Genomic DNA, 19,416 nt, shown 5'->3' on the forward strand with positions numbered 1-19,416 from the left:
CTTCTTCTTTTATCTTTATTTTTTGGGTGTGGATCCGATGATTATCATTTTTTAAACGAGGATAGCTGAGAGAGATATTTTGCATGATAGAATTGTGACGGACAGTTGCGGCTCTTTTGTGACTGCTTTATTCAAATAATGGAAAAAATTTAATGTAGCAGAGAGGCATTGGCAAAAGTCATATGTACTAAGAATGTTGAATTGAGGAAATTCATCAAAAGTTGAAATGTGTAAAGGCGAGAGATTTTGTTTGCCACTTACTGGTGATAACCTTTCAAAAAATTTAAATCCGGAACATGTATAAAGATTGAAAGTGTACTTTCAGATAACTTCCAACACATTAGATTTTCAATTATCACACGGGGAAAAAATGACATGGCAATTTTATACGGCAGATTATAACTAATCACGGAATTTTGTATGAGAGAATAGTTCGAACTTTTAAAAATTGGCTGGCGGGAGAAGCGTTTAACAGGTACAATTTTACAATCGATCCATTCAAGAAAGAAAAAGGCAGCTACGGAGCCCAGTATTAATCACTTAGTTGTGTCACTGAGAAAAGAGGTCGATTTTTGTCGCTTCGGTGTCTTCTGCGAATATCACAGAAGGAATTGCTTCCTTTTCTTGCGATGGGACCTTTTTGAAGTCTGTAGTTGGAGAATTTCTGCACGGTAACCCCAGCTCACTGGAGACAAATTAATAGCGCAAGCATTAAGCAACCGTCACGCAAACTTGTAAGGAAGCGCAGATTTCCATTCTTGTGTCGCAATAAATTGTTAACTAAAGAAGATATTGAACAATTGCTGAGGATCATGACCCCAAACACTACAATCGGTTGCAGGCTGTTATTATAATCTTAAAAGCGTTTTATGACAGAAAATTTGGTTTAAGAATTTTGAAGAGGATCAACATATATCATCGATGACCCTAATTAAATCCCCACACAATAGGTTTATGATGGGCCGGAGAATTATGTGACGGGTGACGGGACTGAGTAGGCCAGCAGACGACTGCTATGGATGAACGGGAGAGAGAGATCGTCCGGAGGAACCACCGTCTGCTTGTCCAGAACATCATTCTGACAGACGAGTTCTTTGATTGTTTGAGGAATTATCATGTTCTGCCTGAAACGATGATCAAAGACGTCAAGGTATGTGACTGAAATCTAGCAACTTCCGAAATTTTAAACTTCTGGTTGTTTGATAATGTTACATTGGATTCGGAGAATTTCAATGGAGATTGGTACATGTAATCCATCTTAATTTGATTAAATCACAATATATATACTGGTATGCATATGTGTGTACACGGTATACTTTTATATGAATAGAAAACGTTCAGTATTTAGTGGTATAGTGTATATATGAATGGTTGTGTTGGTATGTGTATTTTGTTCTAGAATAAAGAGGAAACCCATTGAAAGACATTTGGAAAATAAAACTAAATCGTAGACCTTTTTTCTGACGTTCTAAAGTTTTTACCGGTTTTGCAGCACAATTCTTAAATTGACATATTGTTAATGAAATTGGTTATTTTTTAATTTATTTTTTTTTTTTTACTGTACTGATGTATACGGATGTACATATAATGATTTGAAGTCTTTTAATTGATGAAGAAACATTTGTCTTGTTTATCCTTACAAAAGCCCACCATTAAACAAAAGCTATAAACACTGGATATCGGACTCCTCCTCTCTATAAAGAGAATCCAAATGCCCACCATTAAACAAAAGCTATAAACACTGGATATCGGACTCCTCCTCTCTATAAAGAGAATCCAAATGCCCACCATTAAACAAAAGCTATAAACACTGGATATCGGACTCCTCCTCTCTATAAAGAGAATCCAAATGAGAAATATTTACTAACGATAGACACGTAATACTTAGGTAAATATACGTCATAAGGGATATAAATCACAGGTAAACAGTGGTCTCCCCTGGAGGAGACGGGCATTGCTGCACTTTCGAGAGAGATGGAACGGGAAGAGCCCGATTTCAAATACTTGAGTAAATGATTATTTCTCTATTATGCATGATGTAAATATTTGAACAAACCTAAATCCCCGCCTACCTTTTAACTGATTTGGAATGTTCATGTAGTTTTGATTATTCCAGGGTGGCTGGATATTTTGCATTTTATAATGATGTCAGACCTGAATGGTATTTAAACTAGTATGAGATGGACTTTAGCTCGCCTGGACAAATGTCCAGTCCTGAATTTCTCCAATTTTTTTTTTTTTTTAAATCTCAAACTTATCAAGTCCAGTTCTGTCTGAAGTCTATTTCGAGAAATCCTGGCCAGATTGGTTTTGTGATACTTGTCGCTAGTCTCGGACAATAGGTTGAATTCTTTCAAATCTTATGAAATTTGTAGACCACCATTCGTTAGCGACAACTTTAATTCGTATATAATTGTCGAGAAATCCATTTTCAAGATTTTTGATGTGCTGGATTGCAACAAAACCAAATTCACGATTTTGAATTCTGAATCTGGGATGCTCGCTTATACTTTGAATTCGCGAATGGTTTCGCATGGATCCAAGAGGGCTGAAAATATTTTTGCTGTGCAATTGAATTTTTGCATCTTTTTATGTTAATTTCGCCACAATACAGATACATGCATTTTCATGTGAGATGTGAGTTGTATAGTCTTTCGGAGATCGACCCACTCGAAGACGTTTTCAGGAATCAACCCCGTTTTGCGCAGAATATGTTCATCTATTTTCCCACCTCCATGCCTGTCAGGTTGATTGATTGAATATTGTTTAACGTCCCTCTCGAGAATTTTTCACTCATATGGAGACGTCACCATTGCCGGTGAAGGGCTACAAAATTTAGGCCTATGCTCGGCGCTTACGGCCTTTGAATAGGGAGGGATCTTTATCGTGCCACACCTGTTGTGACACGGGGTCTCTGTTTTTGCGGTCTCATTCGAAGGACCGCCCCATTTAGTCGCCTCTTACGACAATGAAGGGGTACCGAGGACCTATTCTAACCCGGATCCCCAGGTTAAACTTGCACTCTCATATTAACACACTAACCAGGTTTTTATAGGGAGGGGTGTCGCATGCACACGAACCATTCTTATTTTTTGAAAGACAGTGAAACCTTCTAATCTGACTCCAAATTACTAGTAACATATACTCAAATAATTGAAGATATCTTTAATTATTTGAAGATATCACCAATTCAATTATTGCGCGCAATAATTAAATTGATGCGCGCATCAAATCAATTTTGTTCTTATTCGTTCACTTGAAGAGAGCATCAATTCAATTATTGCGCGCATCAATTTGGTGTAATTATTGCTCCCAAAATTGGATTTAGAACTCGGTATAAATGATTTGATGATCTCTTTTATTCAATTGAAGATATCATTAATTAAATTGAAGAGAGTAATAATTTAATTATTGCGCGCATTACTTGTGTTGATGCGCGCATTAGTTAAATTATAGCTCTTTTCAATTGAATTGTAGCGCGCATCAATTCAATATTGAACTGATATCCTCAATTCATTTGATGCGCGCAACAACTCAATTATAGCCCTCATCAATTCAGCAGAATGATTAATGATATCACCAATTCATTTAATGCGCGCATAAATTCAAAATTGAAGATATCATTAATTGTTTGAAGATATCTTGAATTGAATTGTTGCGCGCATCAAATGAATTGATGATATCATCAAATTCTCGAGTCAGTGGGACGTTAAACAATATAAAATTAATCAATCAGATTAATTTATTTGGCACTCCATAGTCCATACAGACAAACAGGATGCTGAACTTGTCGTATTTTATAGGTTGTCGGAGTGCACAGTATAAGTTCATAGAAAAAAGAAAATTGGGAATCAAATCTAGGGTTGGAATATACAATGAATTGGATTGTACAGGTGTCAGATTAAATAGTTTTAACTGTATACGACAAACACACGTAATTGATTTTATTTCACCAACTCGAATAAATATAATATCAGACATATTGGATTTAAACCATATAGCAATATAAAACATCCAGTGACTTTTAATGGACTTTAAGAACATTTGATGGAATTTCACAGACCGCCTATCTGCAACTACTAAAATTAGAATCAGTATGCTAAAATTGGAATCATCTTTTTAAATCGCACATTCCAGTAATTGTTTTTCGAGGGCACATTTGAATATCACAGGAAACAAGCATCGCACGGATCAAACTATACGCCATTAACTCCAGTGCAATTAGCCTGTGGGTCAGATTCACCTTATATCCAATTGCAAAATTCATTTACGGCGAGAAACGCATGCATAGTAATGATAAATATTAGTATTGGTAAGCAGATGTACCATGAAAACGAAAAAGAAAAAAAATTGTAGAGATTTATCATCCTAATTGACAGTTTGACACAAGAGTAGACTTGGTCAACAGCTTTTGGCACCAGATTATCCAACAATCATTCAGGGGAAAAAATCAAAGCAGAATCAATGATACGGACACTGAAACCGCATCAAAAATAATACTCAGTTTTAATGTTAATGCTAATGTAACACGGAATAATTTTGTCCACAGTTTGTCAATCTTTGTCCTCTAGATTCCTAATTAATTTGATAAAATAAAGGTAAACGTCAAAAAGCAAATCACCCAATGAATATCTAATAAATGAGCCTCAAAAGTTCGTAGAGGGGAGTTACCAATCTTCTGTGTAGTAAACGTATTTACGGAAGATGTCGAGTGTAAATCCATTTGAAACCAATTTCCGTCACGCATCCAAATGTTGCCCTGAAGATCCAGATAAATAATAATTTCAAGTAATCTTTTTTTCCCTTTTGTAGAACGAGTCGACGAGAGAAAATAGAAATTCTAAATTGCTAGAGCTATTGGTTCTGAGGGGATGTGATTCATTCCGGAAGTTGCGTCACGTTCTACATTTGACGGGTCATTGTCTATTAGCAGACCACCTATATGAAGAAGGTAATGCGTATGTATAATGCTAGAATAATATTGCAATACCTTTATCTATCGTAAAATCAAAGTTGCTGACAAATCACGCAGAAGGTTCTTACAAGCATGTGATTCGAACACGAACATGGCTATGAAAACCCGAAATGACAAGAAATGCCACTAAATGACGTCCCTATGTTCAGTAAACTGGATACTGTTGTACAGATGAAAAAAGGATACAAAATTTATCAGTAGCGTCTTTCAGTTGAAACGATAAATCAAAATTACGATTAGATTGACAAAATATCCATGAAATTTGCATTCATTAAAAAACAAAATTGATCTCATTGCAGTTTTCAAAACCATTTTCCACATTTCAGAAGCCGACATCAAAGTTCTCAAGCCAGAAGATGTGTTTGGAAAATATCCTTCCATGTTCAATAAAGTTCCAGACGAAACGAAGATAAAATTCATTAAAACAATTGAATCGAAGGTAGATCGAGAATATAGATATTTCTGTAATATACCTGTGTCGAAAACTCTTCACTGAACAAAACTCCATGAAGTAACTTCTTTCTTTTCAACCTTTTATCCAAAAGGTGAAGGAGAAATCGCTGTTGAACACGTGGGTACGACACTCGGAGGAAAGAACAGAACTTCTGGAGACTCGAAGGGCTAGCTTTGAGACCGAGAAGATTTTACGTTTTAAACTTGAAAACAAACGAAAACAGGCACGTATGAATCACTTAGACTTAGATTTCGTGATACATGTACATGTACTTTTTTCCATGATCGTGAATTATTGAATTTATGAGAGACCTTTTCTCGAACGTTCAATTTTGTCACGAGAACGCAAAATAAGAACCTAATTTTTGCGTCAAGACATCATGCACTGCGAATGAATTAATGCCAAAATAAAGTTACCAAGATAAAACTGATTTTAGTAATTATATGAAAAAGCAGGATATACAAGAAACTTTCTGCATTTAGTGAACATAACCTTCTCATGTATGGAGCGCCAAATTAACACAACCGCCTATAATTGATGATATAATTAATTATTTGAAGATATCATTAGTCCAATTATTGCCCGCAATAATTAAATTGATGCTCGCATCGAATCAATTATTGCTCTCATCATTTGAATTGAAGCGCGCATCAATTGAATTATTGCTCGCAATAATTGATTTCATGTGCGCATCGATTCATTTATTGTGCACTTGCAATAATCGAAACTATGCGCGCATGAATTGAAATATTGCGCGAATTAAATTAATTCGCGTATCAATATGGGAAATTATTGCTCGCAAAATTTGAATTTGGGGCTGGTATAAATGATATGATGATCTCTTTCATTGAATGGAAGATATCTTTAATTATTTACATCGATTTGCATAGGGAATTAATGCGCGCATCAGTTCTTTTAAAGAGAGCAACATTTCAATTATAGAGATCATTAATTCAATATTGTGGATATGTTGAATTGAAGATATTTCTTATTAAATAATTGTGCTCTCTCTCTCTCTCTCTCTCTCTCTCTCTCTCTCTCTCTCTCTCAAAGAAATGTTGCGAGCATCAGTCGAATTAATGATGCAATTAATTCAATTGAAGATGGCAATAATGATTGCATGCATTAGAATTATAACGCGCATCAATTCAATTGTTGGTATCATCAATTCATTTGAAGAAAGCAGCAACTCAATTATAGCGCGCATCAATTCAGCAGAATAATTAATGCTATCAACACTAATACGCGCATTCATTTAGATTTGAAGATATCGTTAATTATTTGAAGAGATATCGATCTTTTGATAGAAATGTTGAGCGCATCAAATGAATAGATGATATCTTCAAATAGATAAAGATATTTTCAATTTCAATTGACGCTCCATATTCATATATATGTATCATGCTCTATTTACAGGTTCGTCAAATTGCCGATGAGGTTAAGAAGTTAAACGAAGAGCTGCGAAGACGAGAAATCGAGGTTGACATGATGAACAGAGAGGAAATCCAAAGAAAGAAAGCCTATAAAGACGAACTCTTTGTTCAAGCTAAATTCAATGCAGCCAATAGCAATTCACTTATCAAACTGAAAGACCGTTTTTCAAACTTCAATGCAAAAATTAGGTCGATTAATTTGATGCTGAAGGGATTTTTGGGAGAATGTGATAATCCTTCCGTTGAGGAGGTCGATAATGTTAAACTGACGGTTCTTGAAAGAAACGTAAAACTAGTCATAGAAAGGGTTCGTGAGAACAAGGAGACAGTAAAAGAAGTGGATGATGAAAGGGAGAATATCCTCCAACTGCTGAAAACAACCCCCAAGAGAAAGGAACCTTTGTTGAGTACAATTCGCAGATATTTATCGAAGGAAGACAAGGATAAGGCGGGTCTGTTCAAAGAGCTCGAGAGACTGAGGGCAGCTGTAAGAGGATCTTCAAAGTTCCAATCATCTACCCCAGTGACAGACCTAAAACTGCTGCGCAATATGGCAGCCACAGTTCGCGCGGAAATTGAACACTTGCAGAAGAAGTTACACTGGAAAGACAGTCAGATCTCCGAGTTAATAGACGAAAATACATCTTTGAAGCAAAAATCTCCGAGCTTGTCCGAGACGCCTGTTCTTCAAACAAGTTCAAAGTCAGAGTCCTCTCTATCATCGCCAGAGTCCACCTATGAAATGGATGAAGCTTACGAGAACATAGACGACTACCTGCCAACAAATGAGAGAGAATTCAGTCCTCATCTTGCCATTACCACAGGTAGGGAGACTAACGATGGCATCGCTGAAGACCAGCAGAAAACGTTTGAAGACGGAAGTGATGTCAGAGCCACGGATTTCTCTGACGACATCGCTTCAAAGAATTATACAAGCGACATTCAGACGGCAGGTGTGTCAACACCAACCACAAGTAGTAGGCACTCAAAAGATGCATACTTTGAAGAACACCTGGCTTTTCAGAGAACGCCACAACGTGTAGTCCGTCTCGATGTCGAACATGATAGAAATTCCACGAACTCGTTGATCTTGCCAGACATCATGGAGTCGGACATGAAGAGACATGGACTGTTGAGGTCATCTGCAGATCTTACCAAAATTCTCGAGAATAGCAATGACAATGACGAGCTAGAGAAATTAACGACACTTCTAGCAAATCGAACGCAATTCGGGAAATTACCATCTATATTTCAAACGGTTAATTACCTTCCAGAATAGAGATTTTTGGGAATGGTGCATGTATCTCGATTTCAAATGAGATTGGGTGTTTATAAAGAATCGTATATCTATGTCAATATGCACCCACATGAACTGTTTAAAGTTAGATAACGATTGCACTTCTACATATTCACACTCGCCACTCTAATCAATGAATTAGAAAAAAAAGCATCAGTCAGTTGCTGCCTCTCTAAGTCCATTTGAGTCAGTTGCCACTATAGACACCAAATACATTTCAATTTTAAATTTTTTGATAAAAGAACACTCCAAAGAAAATGACCCCTCACTGCAAACGCAGCATTGCACCGTTCAGACTCTGAATAGACAGCTATCATCGCGAAAATTTCAATGTTGGACAAATTATCAGCAGTGTCATATTCAAAATGTATGGAGGTGAAAACTTTCAATGGTGCATAGCATATTGCATCCACATTCCATAATTATAAAGGGTTTTTTGTAGGGAAGGGTGTGGATATTCATCTCATTGTGCTGGGTTATATTGAATAAACTATATTAGCTAAATCCAACAGTGTCATACGCCGTATTAGATTCCTTCCGGTTGCTGCACGGATTTTGTGATATGGGCAAAGGCTAATTTTCAACGGCAGTAAACAAGTTCAGTATGATCTATAATTCTATCTGATTTTTACATATTCCATTTCATCGCACAATGTTTAAGTATCCTCGTTATCGCCACCTCTTTATCGATGGAAGAATCATATTGAATGAAAACCATATAATTATATCAATTTTAAAAGTATACCATCAATATTTGCTTACATTACCTAAAATCTTGCAACAATTACAGTTTCCAATACAACCATTTATTGTACTTTTGACATAATTTCTTTTGTTTATATGGAAACAATGGTCAAGTAAATAAGGGAGAAAATGCAACGGATCAGACTGGGATTCGAACCAGGGTCCTCCAAAATCTCTAGTCAGCTGCTCTACCGAGCTATTTGGCCTTCAGCGTTAGAACACGTCTGACCGTCATTCCTTCTTAAGTCTTCACACATTGAAGACATCAACCCCAGACCTTTATCCCATGGCAGGCATCTTCACCTGTCAGTTCCAGGGACTGGTCAACGGCACCAAATGTAATAGGAAGAAAATGCAATGGAGCAGACCGAGATTTGAACCTGGGTCTCCTGAATCTCTAGTCAGATACTCTACTAACTTGAGCTATTTGGCCACCAGCGATCGAACCCGTCTGATCGCCACACAATAATTATTCATTGAAGAGAAGTATAGCACTTCTACAAAATTAGATCAAAGGGTAATCTTTTTTTCTATCGCCCTTGATATTTTTCGACTCAAGATTTATTTCCCTTAAAGAGGTTCGCTCCTGAGTTTTGTGGTATATTGTCAATTTTTTGGGAAGTGTGCTTGATATTGAGCTACAGTGTTAAACTTGACCTTTTTGCACTTAAAATTTACTAAACTAGATAAATTGTCTGTTGGTGTCAACACAACATAAACAAGCATTGCATGAAATAAATAGCACTTACAAAATACGTATGAAAAAGTTTAAGACTGGAGACAAATAATGAAGCTTTTACAGTTACTATACGAAAAAAAAAAATCATATGGAATTTGAAAGTTCAAAGGCATTCATACATGTTTTTTAATGCTCTGTTTACAAAAAGATATTAACCAAATCAATGAATTTACATTTGAATTAGTTCAAGGTCTCTACTACTCGTATCATACACTACAAAATTGAAATCCACGCCTAGGAGTGATTATTGACAATATAATGGATAAAACAAAAACTGTCAAATCATGTAAATTTAGATCTTTTAATTAAAGAATCTTCACTAGGGTACACATTGTCTTATTAGCATCTCCCTGAAGTATAGATTCAAGTTTATTTAAATCATGACTCCAGGGAATAGGAGTATAGAAAAGAAAAATGTTTTGAAAACTTAAGATCCACAATGGTGCATATTGTTAAATTGATAAGCAATATCCAAAGGTTACCTATGTGGACAGGACTTAGTCTCAGGATAAATGGCTGATTATACAAAATATCCCCAGCTCCCTTTAACATACCTCAATGATGTAAACAACCTAGACATTTACTTCTTAGTTCGAATTGATCCCAAACACGGAATCTGCTCAAGGTTATGACAAGGTTTAGAAATGAGCAAGGAGAGCATGGTTACCCATAGGCCTATTGATTTACAGAACTCTTCTTATAAAGAACAGCAAAGAAGTTAATAAATAAAACAATTTTATTGAACAACAATTACAATCAACAAGAATCAACTCTCCTAAATATACATAGTTCATATAACAAATTCAAGTTTGAAACTTCACCGAAGTCTCCGAAGGAAACTGGGATTGCAATATTGGAGAAGGGTTTCATTGCATTGGCAATCATACTTCGATCATTGGAATAGAAGGGTTTCGTTGCATTGACAGTCATACTTTGATCATAGGATATAGTTGATTATTACTTCAATAGGTTCAAATTCAAATCTGCATAACAGGACAGTATGTCAAAGTCTTATTCAACTTTTTCTAAATCTAGAATAATATACAAGAATCGAATGATAATGCTGCATCAATGTACCATTTCCCCGAGAAATTTCTAGGAAACACTTTGTAGGTCTTTATGGAAATCCTGTTGTATTTTAGGAATCAGCTCGGGTTTGGACAATATGTCTATCGCTGTCATTGCCAGGGCTTTAGCCACCGCCAGACTGTAACCCTGTGCTACATCTGCTCCTGAAAAAAAAAAGTCTGAGCTTACAGAAAATAATCCTGCCTACAGACTTAAGGAGATTATAGGGTCCTGTCTGGACAGGGAGTACTAGTAGGTAACTGCTGTTACTCTACCACCACAATCAAAAGTAGATATTTTAAAACAAATCTATCAGACAAAGGAAAAATGTACTGCAGACGAACTGCTGTCTGCACGGTCATTTACATTCTTAGCGTAATCCATGAGGTCATGATTCTGTGGATATGTTTGCGGTAAAAATAATGATTTTCAATCATTGCACAATACTTGTTTTTCAATTACGCAGTGCCACAATACATGCACATTAATGATCGATCTGCCATTCTTCATATTTCATACAAATTATATATGTAGATATTTACATGGACGAAATTTTCAACAACAAATATTGCTATAAAAAATATTGAATTGTTTTTATTTAGGGATTCAAATTACTCTTTTGCAGTAAAATCATTCAAAATCAAAGCAGGTGAATTTGAACCAAAAATTAAAGAAAACTAAAGTTATTCAGACTAAAGGTACATATAGTATTCATGATTTGCTCTTGGCAGAATTCTTTTTGCAATACTGTAAATGCAGTTACTGAAATTTTACACAAAGGTTTTCATTGTTAAAGAACTGAACCTAGCTAAATTATAAATACTATTCACATATTTGTAGACATAGAAAAGATAAACTTTCAGTGAAACTATTGAATGTGGAAAAAATTACTCTTGCATAAAATTAACATGTTTTTCAGTAATGGTAGTTTCTGAATAGTATAACACTACACATGTACAGTCTGAGAACAACAGTTGTTTTGTTTGACCTGAAAATGGATCTGTTGCCAAAAGCTGTAGGCTTAGGCCAAAAAAATTTAATTAATAGTTTCTCGGGCATCACCGCATCCATTAAAAAGGTACCGCATGGATTTTTTTCTTTCAGTTTATATATTTGTTTATATATATAAAAATCAGGTTACTCTTGTGATACAGATATTTATGTAAAACTTTCAGAAGGTTTTAATAAAATTGTAAGTTTCTTTTTGATCAAATAATCATTGAATGCATACTCATTTACGTGCAAGTGTGAAAGAGTAGTACACAATTAACAGTAAGTAATGTGAAGCTATTTTTTTGTAAAAATAAAAATTCCATTGCTTATTCTATATATGAGAAAGATAGGTAACTCATTCTACAGTCAACATAAAAAGGAAAGATAACTCATGCTACAGCCAAGTAAAAAAAAAAACCTGTCTGCCTCTGACATCAAATTTTGAGCCCGAGAAACTATATATTAAATTTTTTTGGTTGCCTAACTACTAAGTTTTATTGTACTGTACTTCAGAAAATGCAGGATCATGCACGTGACCTATATTACATGTACATTACATTATCATGATATTATTCTAAAAAGAAAACAAGTTGTGTTTCAGACCAACTCTTACACAGAAAATACCCCCTGTCTCTCAACCAGTGTAACAACTGCAGAGCCATTAAAATGAGACAAGCTTCTGATCTAAGTCTCAATTTTATAGGATTTTATATGTACTGAAAAAATGAGCTTGTCTCTGTCAAATATTATGGCCCCAGAGCCATCGTGACCTAACCTGCAGCAGTTGTGAATCCCTTTGAATGATTACTGACAGTTGTTCCTATGTAAAATTTTGGGTGTAGACTGGGGACCACATGGGACACATTGCCCATGTCAGTAGAACCACCAAACTTGATCCTTATCTCCTCCCGCTGATCAAATTCAATACCAAGTTGTCTCCCATTTTCCTCAAACAGCTCAGCCATCGTATTGTTAGACAACAGAGACTGGTAATGTTTCTCAGCAAATGTATAGCTGGCCTACAAGTGATATGTCATAGGTATAAAAAGTGTGTGATAGAAATCAAACAAATGCTTCAACCTATTAGCACCTTTGAGCGTACATAGTGTATGAAAAGGGTGCTATATAAATATGGTATTATTATTATTATATTACAATTATATTGGCATGTTGAAATATCACAGCATAGGAGACTGTGAATTATAATAATATACTGTGATATCTGGTATCTCATAACACTAATGTATTCATGATATACATGTAAATCAGAACTGCACTAAGAACTTCTAATGAGAGGCCAATGGGGCACATTGCTCACCTGAGTCAGCTTGGCCCATATTTAATGATTATCCCTGCATAGTATGAATATCTAATAAAAATGCCTAAATGGCTTAACTAGATAATAAAAAATATTTATGAAAATCAAAAACGTTACTTGTTAATATATTTTAAATCTATGGATAAAATCTTAAACATTTCAGTGAATAGCAAAAATATTAACAAATACCTAACATTTTCAATTTTCATAAATATTTTTTTCTTAAAAATTAGAATGCCTATCTGAGTCTTTTAGGCATGTTTTATTTGATATTCTTTGATGCACCAAATCACAACAAAATTTGGAGTCTATAATACCTTATTTGTAAATACACCCCCCCCCCCCCCCCCCCCACACACACACACCTTTTTTATCATTCTAGGAAAAATCACAACAAAAATCATATGAATCAATTGAGAGCTTGTATTACTATTTCGATGATGAAATCAAGCTTCACAAAGTGCTTAAATGAGCCATTAAATAAAATGTTAGTGTAATGGGTCATCTTAAATAGTTCAGAACACATTGAATAGGTCAGATTTTTTTTTTCAAAAGTAGATCAAATTTCCAGGTCAATGTCACAAGATCATACACCATTGCATCTCATAAAAGGTCTTGTCTTAAAGAATGTACCTGTATATAGAAAATCCCCTAGCTTAAATAGTTTAAGAGATATTTTTAAAGATTTTCCCTATATATCAGTATGTAAAACTTGGGTTCCCTATTGTGGCTCCACCATACCCCTGGGAGCCATGATAAAAAACAAAATTGAATCTACTCTGTATCAGGAAGCCTTCATGAAAATTTCCACTTTTCTGGCCCAGTAGTTTTTTCGAAAAAGATTTTCCCTATTTATCAGCATGTAAATTGTAGCCCCATCCTACCCCCGAGAGACATGATTTTTGCACTATGTAAGAAAAGTTTCATGTAAATTTCAACTTTTCTGGCCCAGTGGTTCTTGAAAAGATTTTTGAATATTTTCCCTGTATATTCACAAGGAAAACTTTGATCCCCTAAAGGTAGCATTCATGTAAATTTCATCTTTTCATGCCCAGTAGTTCTTGAGAAGATTTTTAAATGACACCACCCTTACTTTTGCCTTTTTTGTGATGATATACCCTTTGAAGAGAGCATGGCCCTTCATTCGAAAAAACTTGAATCCCCTCACCCAAGGATAATTTGCACCAAGTTTGATTCAAATTGGTCCAGTGGTTCTGGAGAAGAAGTTGAAAATGTGAAAAGTTTACAGACAGACAGACAGACAAAAGATGATAAAAAATCAGCTCAGGTGAGTTAAAAACACAAATGCCTCTTCCACCAGCAAAGTTGGAATGTGATATTGAATATATTCTGTGTCAGTAAAAATGGGTCAAGTGTTGAGAATTTACCTCACAACCTGTACAGAGAGCGGCTCCATTGATACAATCAATCACCTTCTTCTTTAGGACCTCTAACTCTGCCTCTGATGGTGTTCTCAGGAAAAACTCCAACTCCGTTTCATCAGGTATGATGTTGGGTTCCACTCCCCCTTTACGAATTACTCCTTGGGAAGAAAATTAAGGCAAATTATTTTGGAAAATGTCCCATAGCATCACCTAATCAACAGAAGAATAACAAGAACTGAGCAAAAACAATAAGTCTCTAATCTTTGTTTAAGAGACCTAATAATCTAAAATTCGCACAACATATATTTTTTGTGGAAGTATGTGGAAATTCTAAATAATATAATAACATTCAAAGTTCCTAAAATATTGCTTGTTACATGAATATTAACCATGAATTCTCCAGGCCGGTTTCATTTGCTGACGAAGACATGAAATACTGTTGTAGCACATGACTGCTGCATCCAGGGCATTGAGGCCCTCCCAGGGATGGGAGGCTGAATGGGCAGCCTGACCACTGAATTTTATCGTCACACTAAATAGAAGGATTGAAGATTTGCCATGTAAAATAATGAACAACAGATCTGTAGTCTGTTTATGAATCCCATTTTCTTGATGACTTAGTCAGTAAGCCTGAAATTCGAGAGTAAGAAATGTCAAAATTGTTTGTTAAAAAATCTTTGCCGTATTTAACAGTGTCGATCATGAATTGTTATATTCTGCACAAACTATGAGATTACTAACGGTATCATAGATGTATATTTCGGCCGAGCTAATGTGTATTGTGAAGGATGGGCCATCATGGCAACATCAACAGAGGTGAAAGCTCCTGCGGCAATCAGATCGTGTTTCCCACAGCGCCCCTCCTCTGCTGGGGTACCTATCACTGACAACTGAAAATAGGAGTTCAATGAATTGATTTGTATGTATAAAACACATGGATACTGTCAGAAATATACATGTATTAATGTGATATTTGGGCCAACCGTCTTCATGTTTCTGACCCGAAACCAAATACACATACAGTGTAGAATCAAAACAATGCTGCAACAAAGTTGTTTATTCTATGTTCAAGTTGGTAAAGCAACACAGAAGTATCATCTTGCCAGTTGAATCTCTGACGTCACAATGAAAATAAACATGTCACAGCAAAATAGAATGCACATGGTATTATTACGACATTGACAAAATATTCCTTATTTGGATTATTGGGTTTCATCAATCAGGCACATACAATTAGGGGGGATGGCTATATGGAAAGTTCTCCAAATTAACATAAACTCAAATAAATAATTGGAGATATCTTTATTATATTTGAAAATGTCATCAATTCATTTGATGTGTGCAACAATTCAGTTAAAGATGTCTTCAAATAGTTAATGATATCTTCAATTCCGAATTATTGTGTGCATTGAGAATTGCTGATAGCATTAATCGTTCTGCTGAATTGATAAGTGCTCAAATTGAATTGATGCTCTTCAAATGAATTGAAGATATGATATCAACAATTGAATTGATGCACGCTACAATTCAATTGAAGAGAACAATAATTGAATTGTTGCTTTCTTCAACTGAACTGTAGAGCTCACACATCAATTGAATTAATGTGCACAATAATTGAATTATTGCTCTCTTCAATTGAATTAATGATATCATTAATTCAATTGATGCATGCAATAATAGACTTCTGGAGAACTCGTACCCAGGAGAACCCGTACCCAGGAGAACTCGTACCCAGAAATATGGGTACGAGTTCTCCAAGAGAAGTCGTACCCATTAATATCTGGGTACGAGTTCTCCTGGAGAAAAACTTTGTCATTTTATGAAATAGAAATGTGGGTACGAGTTCTCCTAAAGAAAAACTTGTCAATTGTATTATAAAAATCTGGGTACGAGTTCTCCTGGAGAATAAAAAAATTGTTATGAAAATCTAGGTATGAGTTCTCTTGGAGAACAAAAAACTTAATCATTTTATCTGATAAATCTGGGTACGAGTTCTCCTACAGAAAAAACTTTGTCATTTCTGTCACAAAAATTCTGGGTACAAGTTCTCCTGGTGAAAAACTTCATCATTTTGTCATATAAATCAGGGTACGAGTTTTCTTCTATGTGCCAGAGAATAGAGGTACGCTATAAATTAAAATACATTGTCGCAAGTTTAAAATTGGTGTTTAATTGCAATAATTATACTAATTATCGTCTCAAGCCAAACAGCAATTCAAATGAAAAACAAAACAGGTATGATCATTGTATTTACTTTTTTTTTTATTCAGTTGAAGAACTCGTACCCAGATTTTTATAATACAATTGACGACTTTTTCTTTAGAAGAACTCGTACCACATTTCTATTTGATAAAATGACAAAGTTTTTCTCCAGGAGAACTCTTACCCAGATCAGATATTGATATGGGTATGACCTCTCTTGGAGAACTCGTACCTGGGTACAGCTTCTCCAGGAGAACGCGTACCCAAATTTCTTGGTACGAGTTCTCCTGGGTACGGGTTCTCCTTACTAGATAGAATGTTCTATCGTTAAAATGATAATGTCCTACGGACCCGATTTAACGATAGAATGCGTCCTATATACCTGCAATGTAGCAAAATGAAAATTGCACACAGTGCATGTTTCGGTAAAATTATGTAACACATCACTCATATGCATTTGGAAAGTTATCTTAACGACCCACTTGGGCCGTTCTTATTTGCAAATTAGGTAAGCGTTCGTTTTTGGAAAACAGCATGCAGCAGGGTGTTCCGATGGCAGTTTCCGGTAAAATGGCAGTCAGTTCGAATCGAGAAAAGTGACATTTCAAAGTGTTGAGTTTACAATATCATTATACGATTTTTTACAGTGTTAAGGACTTACAAATTACCAATGAGGTTAGTTGTATATAAATTTAACTTTAAATGTACGCGTTTATTCTTTGATAAGTTTAAAATCGTTTTGGAGCGATTCCGCAATTTTCTGCTACATTATGGGTATATGGGAGGTATTCTAACTGTGGTGAGGGCCTGTCCCGAGACACAGTTAGATTATTCTAACTAGGTTCTCCTGGGTATGAGTTCTCCTGATACCCAATAATATTAATAAATAATTTGGCACTCCGTAATTCCTGCCCCATTTTTATTTTCTTATTTTCATAGAAAAATAAATATCAAACTGTTTATACATTACCAACGTATCACTGGTAGACATACATACATGTATACATATCTGACGTTACCTGTCCTGCTAGCGTTTGTCCACAAGACTTCATAGCATGTTTAATGGCAATACCCGCTGCCACGCCAACCTCTGCAATAAGATTGTGACCACAAGCATGACCAATTCCTGGAAGAGCATCGTATTCGCACAATACTGCGACACGGGGACCTTCCCTGGAGTCAGATTTTGAAAACTCAGCACGAAAAGCTGTGTCTAGTTTGTAACGTTTTTCCACATTGAATTCGTGTTTATCAAGGAATTCGGTGATGACGTCATGCGCATGACGTTCCCTGTACGCCAGTTCAGGCGTTTCCCAGATGCTTTTGCTCAACTGTTGAAGTTCGCTAGCATATTTGTCAATGAAGTCACAGGCTGTTTTCTTGCAGTTCTCCATGTTGTTTATTAAAGTATTTTTCAGGCATCTCCCGATCCCGATTTATTTATTTTTGATGCTTTACTCGGCTGTCGGTCTAGGAGGCTTACCAAAATGACAATCAAGCTTGCCGGCATATTAGGCCCACTAATTTTACTACAAACATTATGTAAACATTAATAGATAGCCAATTGTTACATTGATCTAGGCCTATAAATATCACAACCTACTATCCCTAAATTTATTTTTACACACCAAAAAAAAAAAAAAAAAAAAAAAATGAAAAATGAAAAAACAAACTTTTGTAAAGGCAATTTATACATTATAAAATCGGCACTTAATGCACCAAGTACTGTCGAGTTTCTTTTATTTCAAAGGGTCTGATTTAAATACTTAATATATATAGATCTATATATATAGAATCTATTATATTTCATGTGAATCTACATCTATAAACTCAGCATATTACCAAGAAATACATAAAACACTGATATTGAAGTAAAGTACTGTGCTTAAATATGCAGCTAGGAGCACACTGATATAGAATTTTGAATGGCACCATTAAATTTTTTGTCATTTAAATTTGAAATGAAATATTTCATCAATAAATACATGTATAAATCATTAAATGTACAGTACTTGGCCACAAGTAAGTTCCCAAGAATTCTCTAAAAATTTTCATACAAAATTGCAAAACCATGTATTAAACAATTTTCAAAAAAATTATCCTAAACCCCACTTCTTGATCAACTTTGATCAAATAAAACACACTGCATGATCCCAGAAATAATTTCAGAATGTATATAGATGTATATTGTAAAGTCATGATTAACACAGAGGTTTGAGAGTACTTCATTATTCTTCATATTAAATGGTCTGGCAATTATGTAATGTTATTTTCGAATTAAAGATATCAACATTATGTATTGAATAAATTGTTATCTCTCTGCAATATTTCATCATAACTTTGTTGGGTTTTTTTTCTCTTTAAATCCTCAATTTCTAAACAGAATGGTGTTTATTTCATTAAAATTTAAGAGAAGGGAAGGTTTTGAAAGATAAATTTACACGAAATATTATAGAGCTTCAGGAAATTTTCTTTGGGAACTTACTTAGATCTATATCTATGATCAAAGTTGGAGCCAATTTTCCCTTTTGAATTTTGATGATAAAAACACAATGCATATTTGTTTAGAAATATCAGATTTATCTAGATCTATCACAATTCTACGAAAATGTTACGATGGTTGCAGAGACTGATGAGAGAGATATTTTATTCAAAATGTTGATCTTTTTTTATTTGAAAAAAAACCCCACCCCAACCCACCACATAGAATAAGTACTTATTCAAAACCTTACCTTCTCTTAAATTTTAATGAAATAAACATGGTTTCGCTACCCCTACCCCTCCATGATTAATTAAATACATCGAGCA

The 19,416-nt window shown here is 35.0% G+C and overlaps 2 protein-coding genes and 1 long non-coding RNA gene across 3 annotated transcripts; 2 read left to right on the forward strand and 1 right to left on the reverse strand.

The window, feature by feature from the left end:
• Nucleotides 1-534: 534 nt before the first annotated feature.
• LOC125675039 (eukaryotic translation initiation factor 5B-like) lies at nucleotides 535-9,991 on the forward strand. Its single transcript, XM_048912512.2, has 5 exons — nucleotides 535-1,150; nucleotides 4,813-4,951; nucleotides 5,302-5,414; nucleotides 5,521-5,652; nucleotides 6,846-9,991. The coding sequence occupies exons 1-5, from the start codon at nucleotides 1,016-1,018 to the stop codon at nucleotides 8,139-8,141; spliced, it is 1,815 nt and encodes a 604-aa protein (XP_048768469.2). The 5' UTR covers nucleotides 535-1,015; the 3' UTR covers nucleotides 8,142-9,991.
• A 372-nt stretch (nucleotides 9,992-10,363) lies between these two features.
• Nucleotides 10,364-18,207, reverse strand: LOC125675044 (xaa-Arg dipeptidase-like). The gene is made up of 6 exons (XM_048912520.2): nucleotides 17,628-18,207; nucleotides 15,148-15,296; nucleotides 14,796-14,938; nucleotides 14,410-14,564; nucleotides 12,479-12,722; nucleotides 10,364-10,874 (listed from the first exon to the last, which is right to left on the reverse strand). Exons 1-6 carry the CDS (start codon nucleotides 18,000-18,002, stop codon nucleotides 10,738-10,740), a joined length of 1,203 nt encoding a protein of 400 aa, XP_048768477.2. The 5' UTR covers nucleotides 18,003-18,207; the 3' UTR covers nucleotides 10,364-10,737.
• LOC130053369 (uncharacterized) lies at nucleotides 16,792-17,861 on the forward strand. The gene is made up of 2 exons (XR_008801931.1): nucleotides 16,792-16,905; nucleotides 17,450-17,861. It is a non-coding gene; the product is annotated as an uncharacterized LOC130053369 (long non-coding RNA).
• Nucleotides 18,208-19,416: the final 1,209 nt, after the last annotated feature.

The sequence above is a fragment of the Ostrea edulis genome, chromosome 3 (genome assembly GCF_947568905.1).
Source record: "Ostrea edulis chromosome 3, xbOstEdul1.1, whole genome shotgun sequence".
NCBI classification, from domain to species: domain Eukaryota; kingdom Metazoa; phylum Mollusca; class Bivalvia; order Ostreida; family Ostreidae; genus Ostrea; species Ostrea edulis.

What these genes read in the sequence shown, in the direction of transcription:
- LOC125675044 (XM_048912520.2), bottom strand. Translation starts at nt 18,002, where the DNA reads ATGGAGAACTGCAAGAAAACAGCCTGTGACTTCATTGACAAATATGCT. An exon ending in GACAAACGCTAGCAGGACAG is followed by an intron (nt 15,297 to 17,627) that starts GTAACGTCAGAT and finishes TCCTATTTTCAG; the next exon opens with TTGTCAGTGATAGGTACCCC. An exon ending in ACCGGCCTGGAGAATTCATG is followed by an intron (nt 14,565 to 14,795) that starts GTTAATATTCAT and finishes TTTCTTCCCAAG; the next exon opens with GAGTAATTCGTAAAGGGGGA.
- LOC125675039 (XM_048912512.2), top strand. Translation starts at nt 1,016, where the DNA reads ATGGATGAACGGGAGAGAGAGATCGTCCGGAGGAACCACCGTCTGCTT. An exon ending in AGACCACCTATATGAAGAAG is followed by an intron (nt 4,952 to 5,301) that starts GTAATGCGTATG and finishes TCCACATTTCAG; the next exon opens with AAGCCGACATCAAAGTTCTC. An exon ending in TTAAAACAATTGAATCGAAG is followed by an intron (nt 5,415 to 5,520) that starts GTAGATCGAGAA and finishes TTTATCCAAAAG; the next exon opens with GTGAAGGAGAAATCGCTGTT.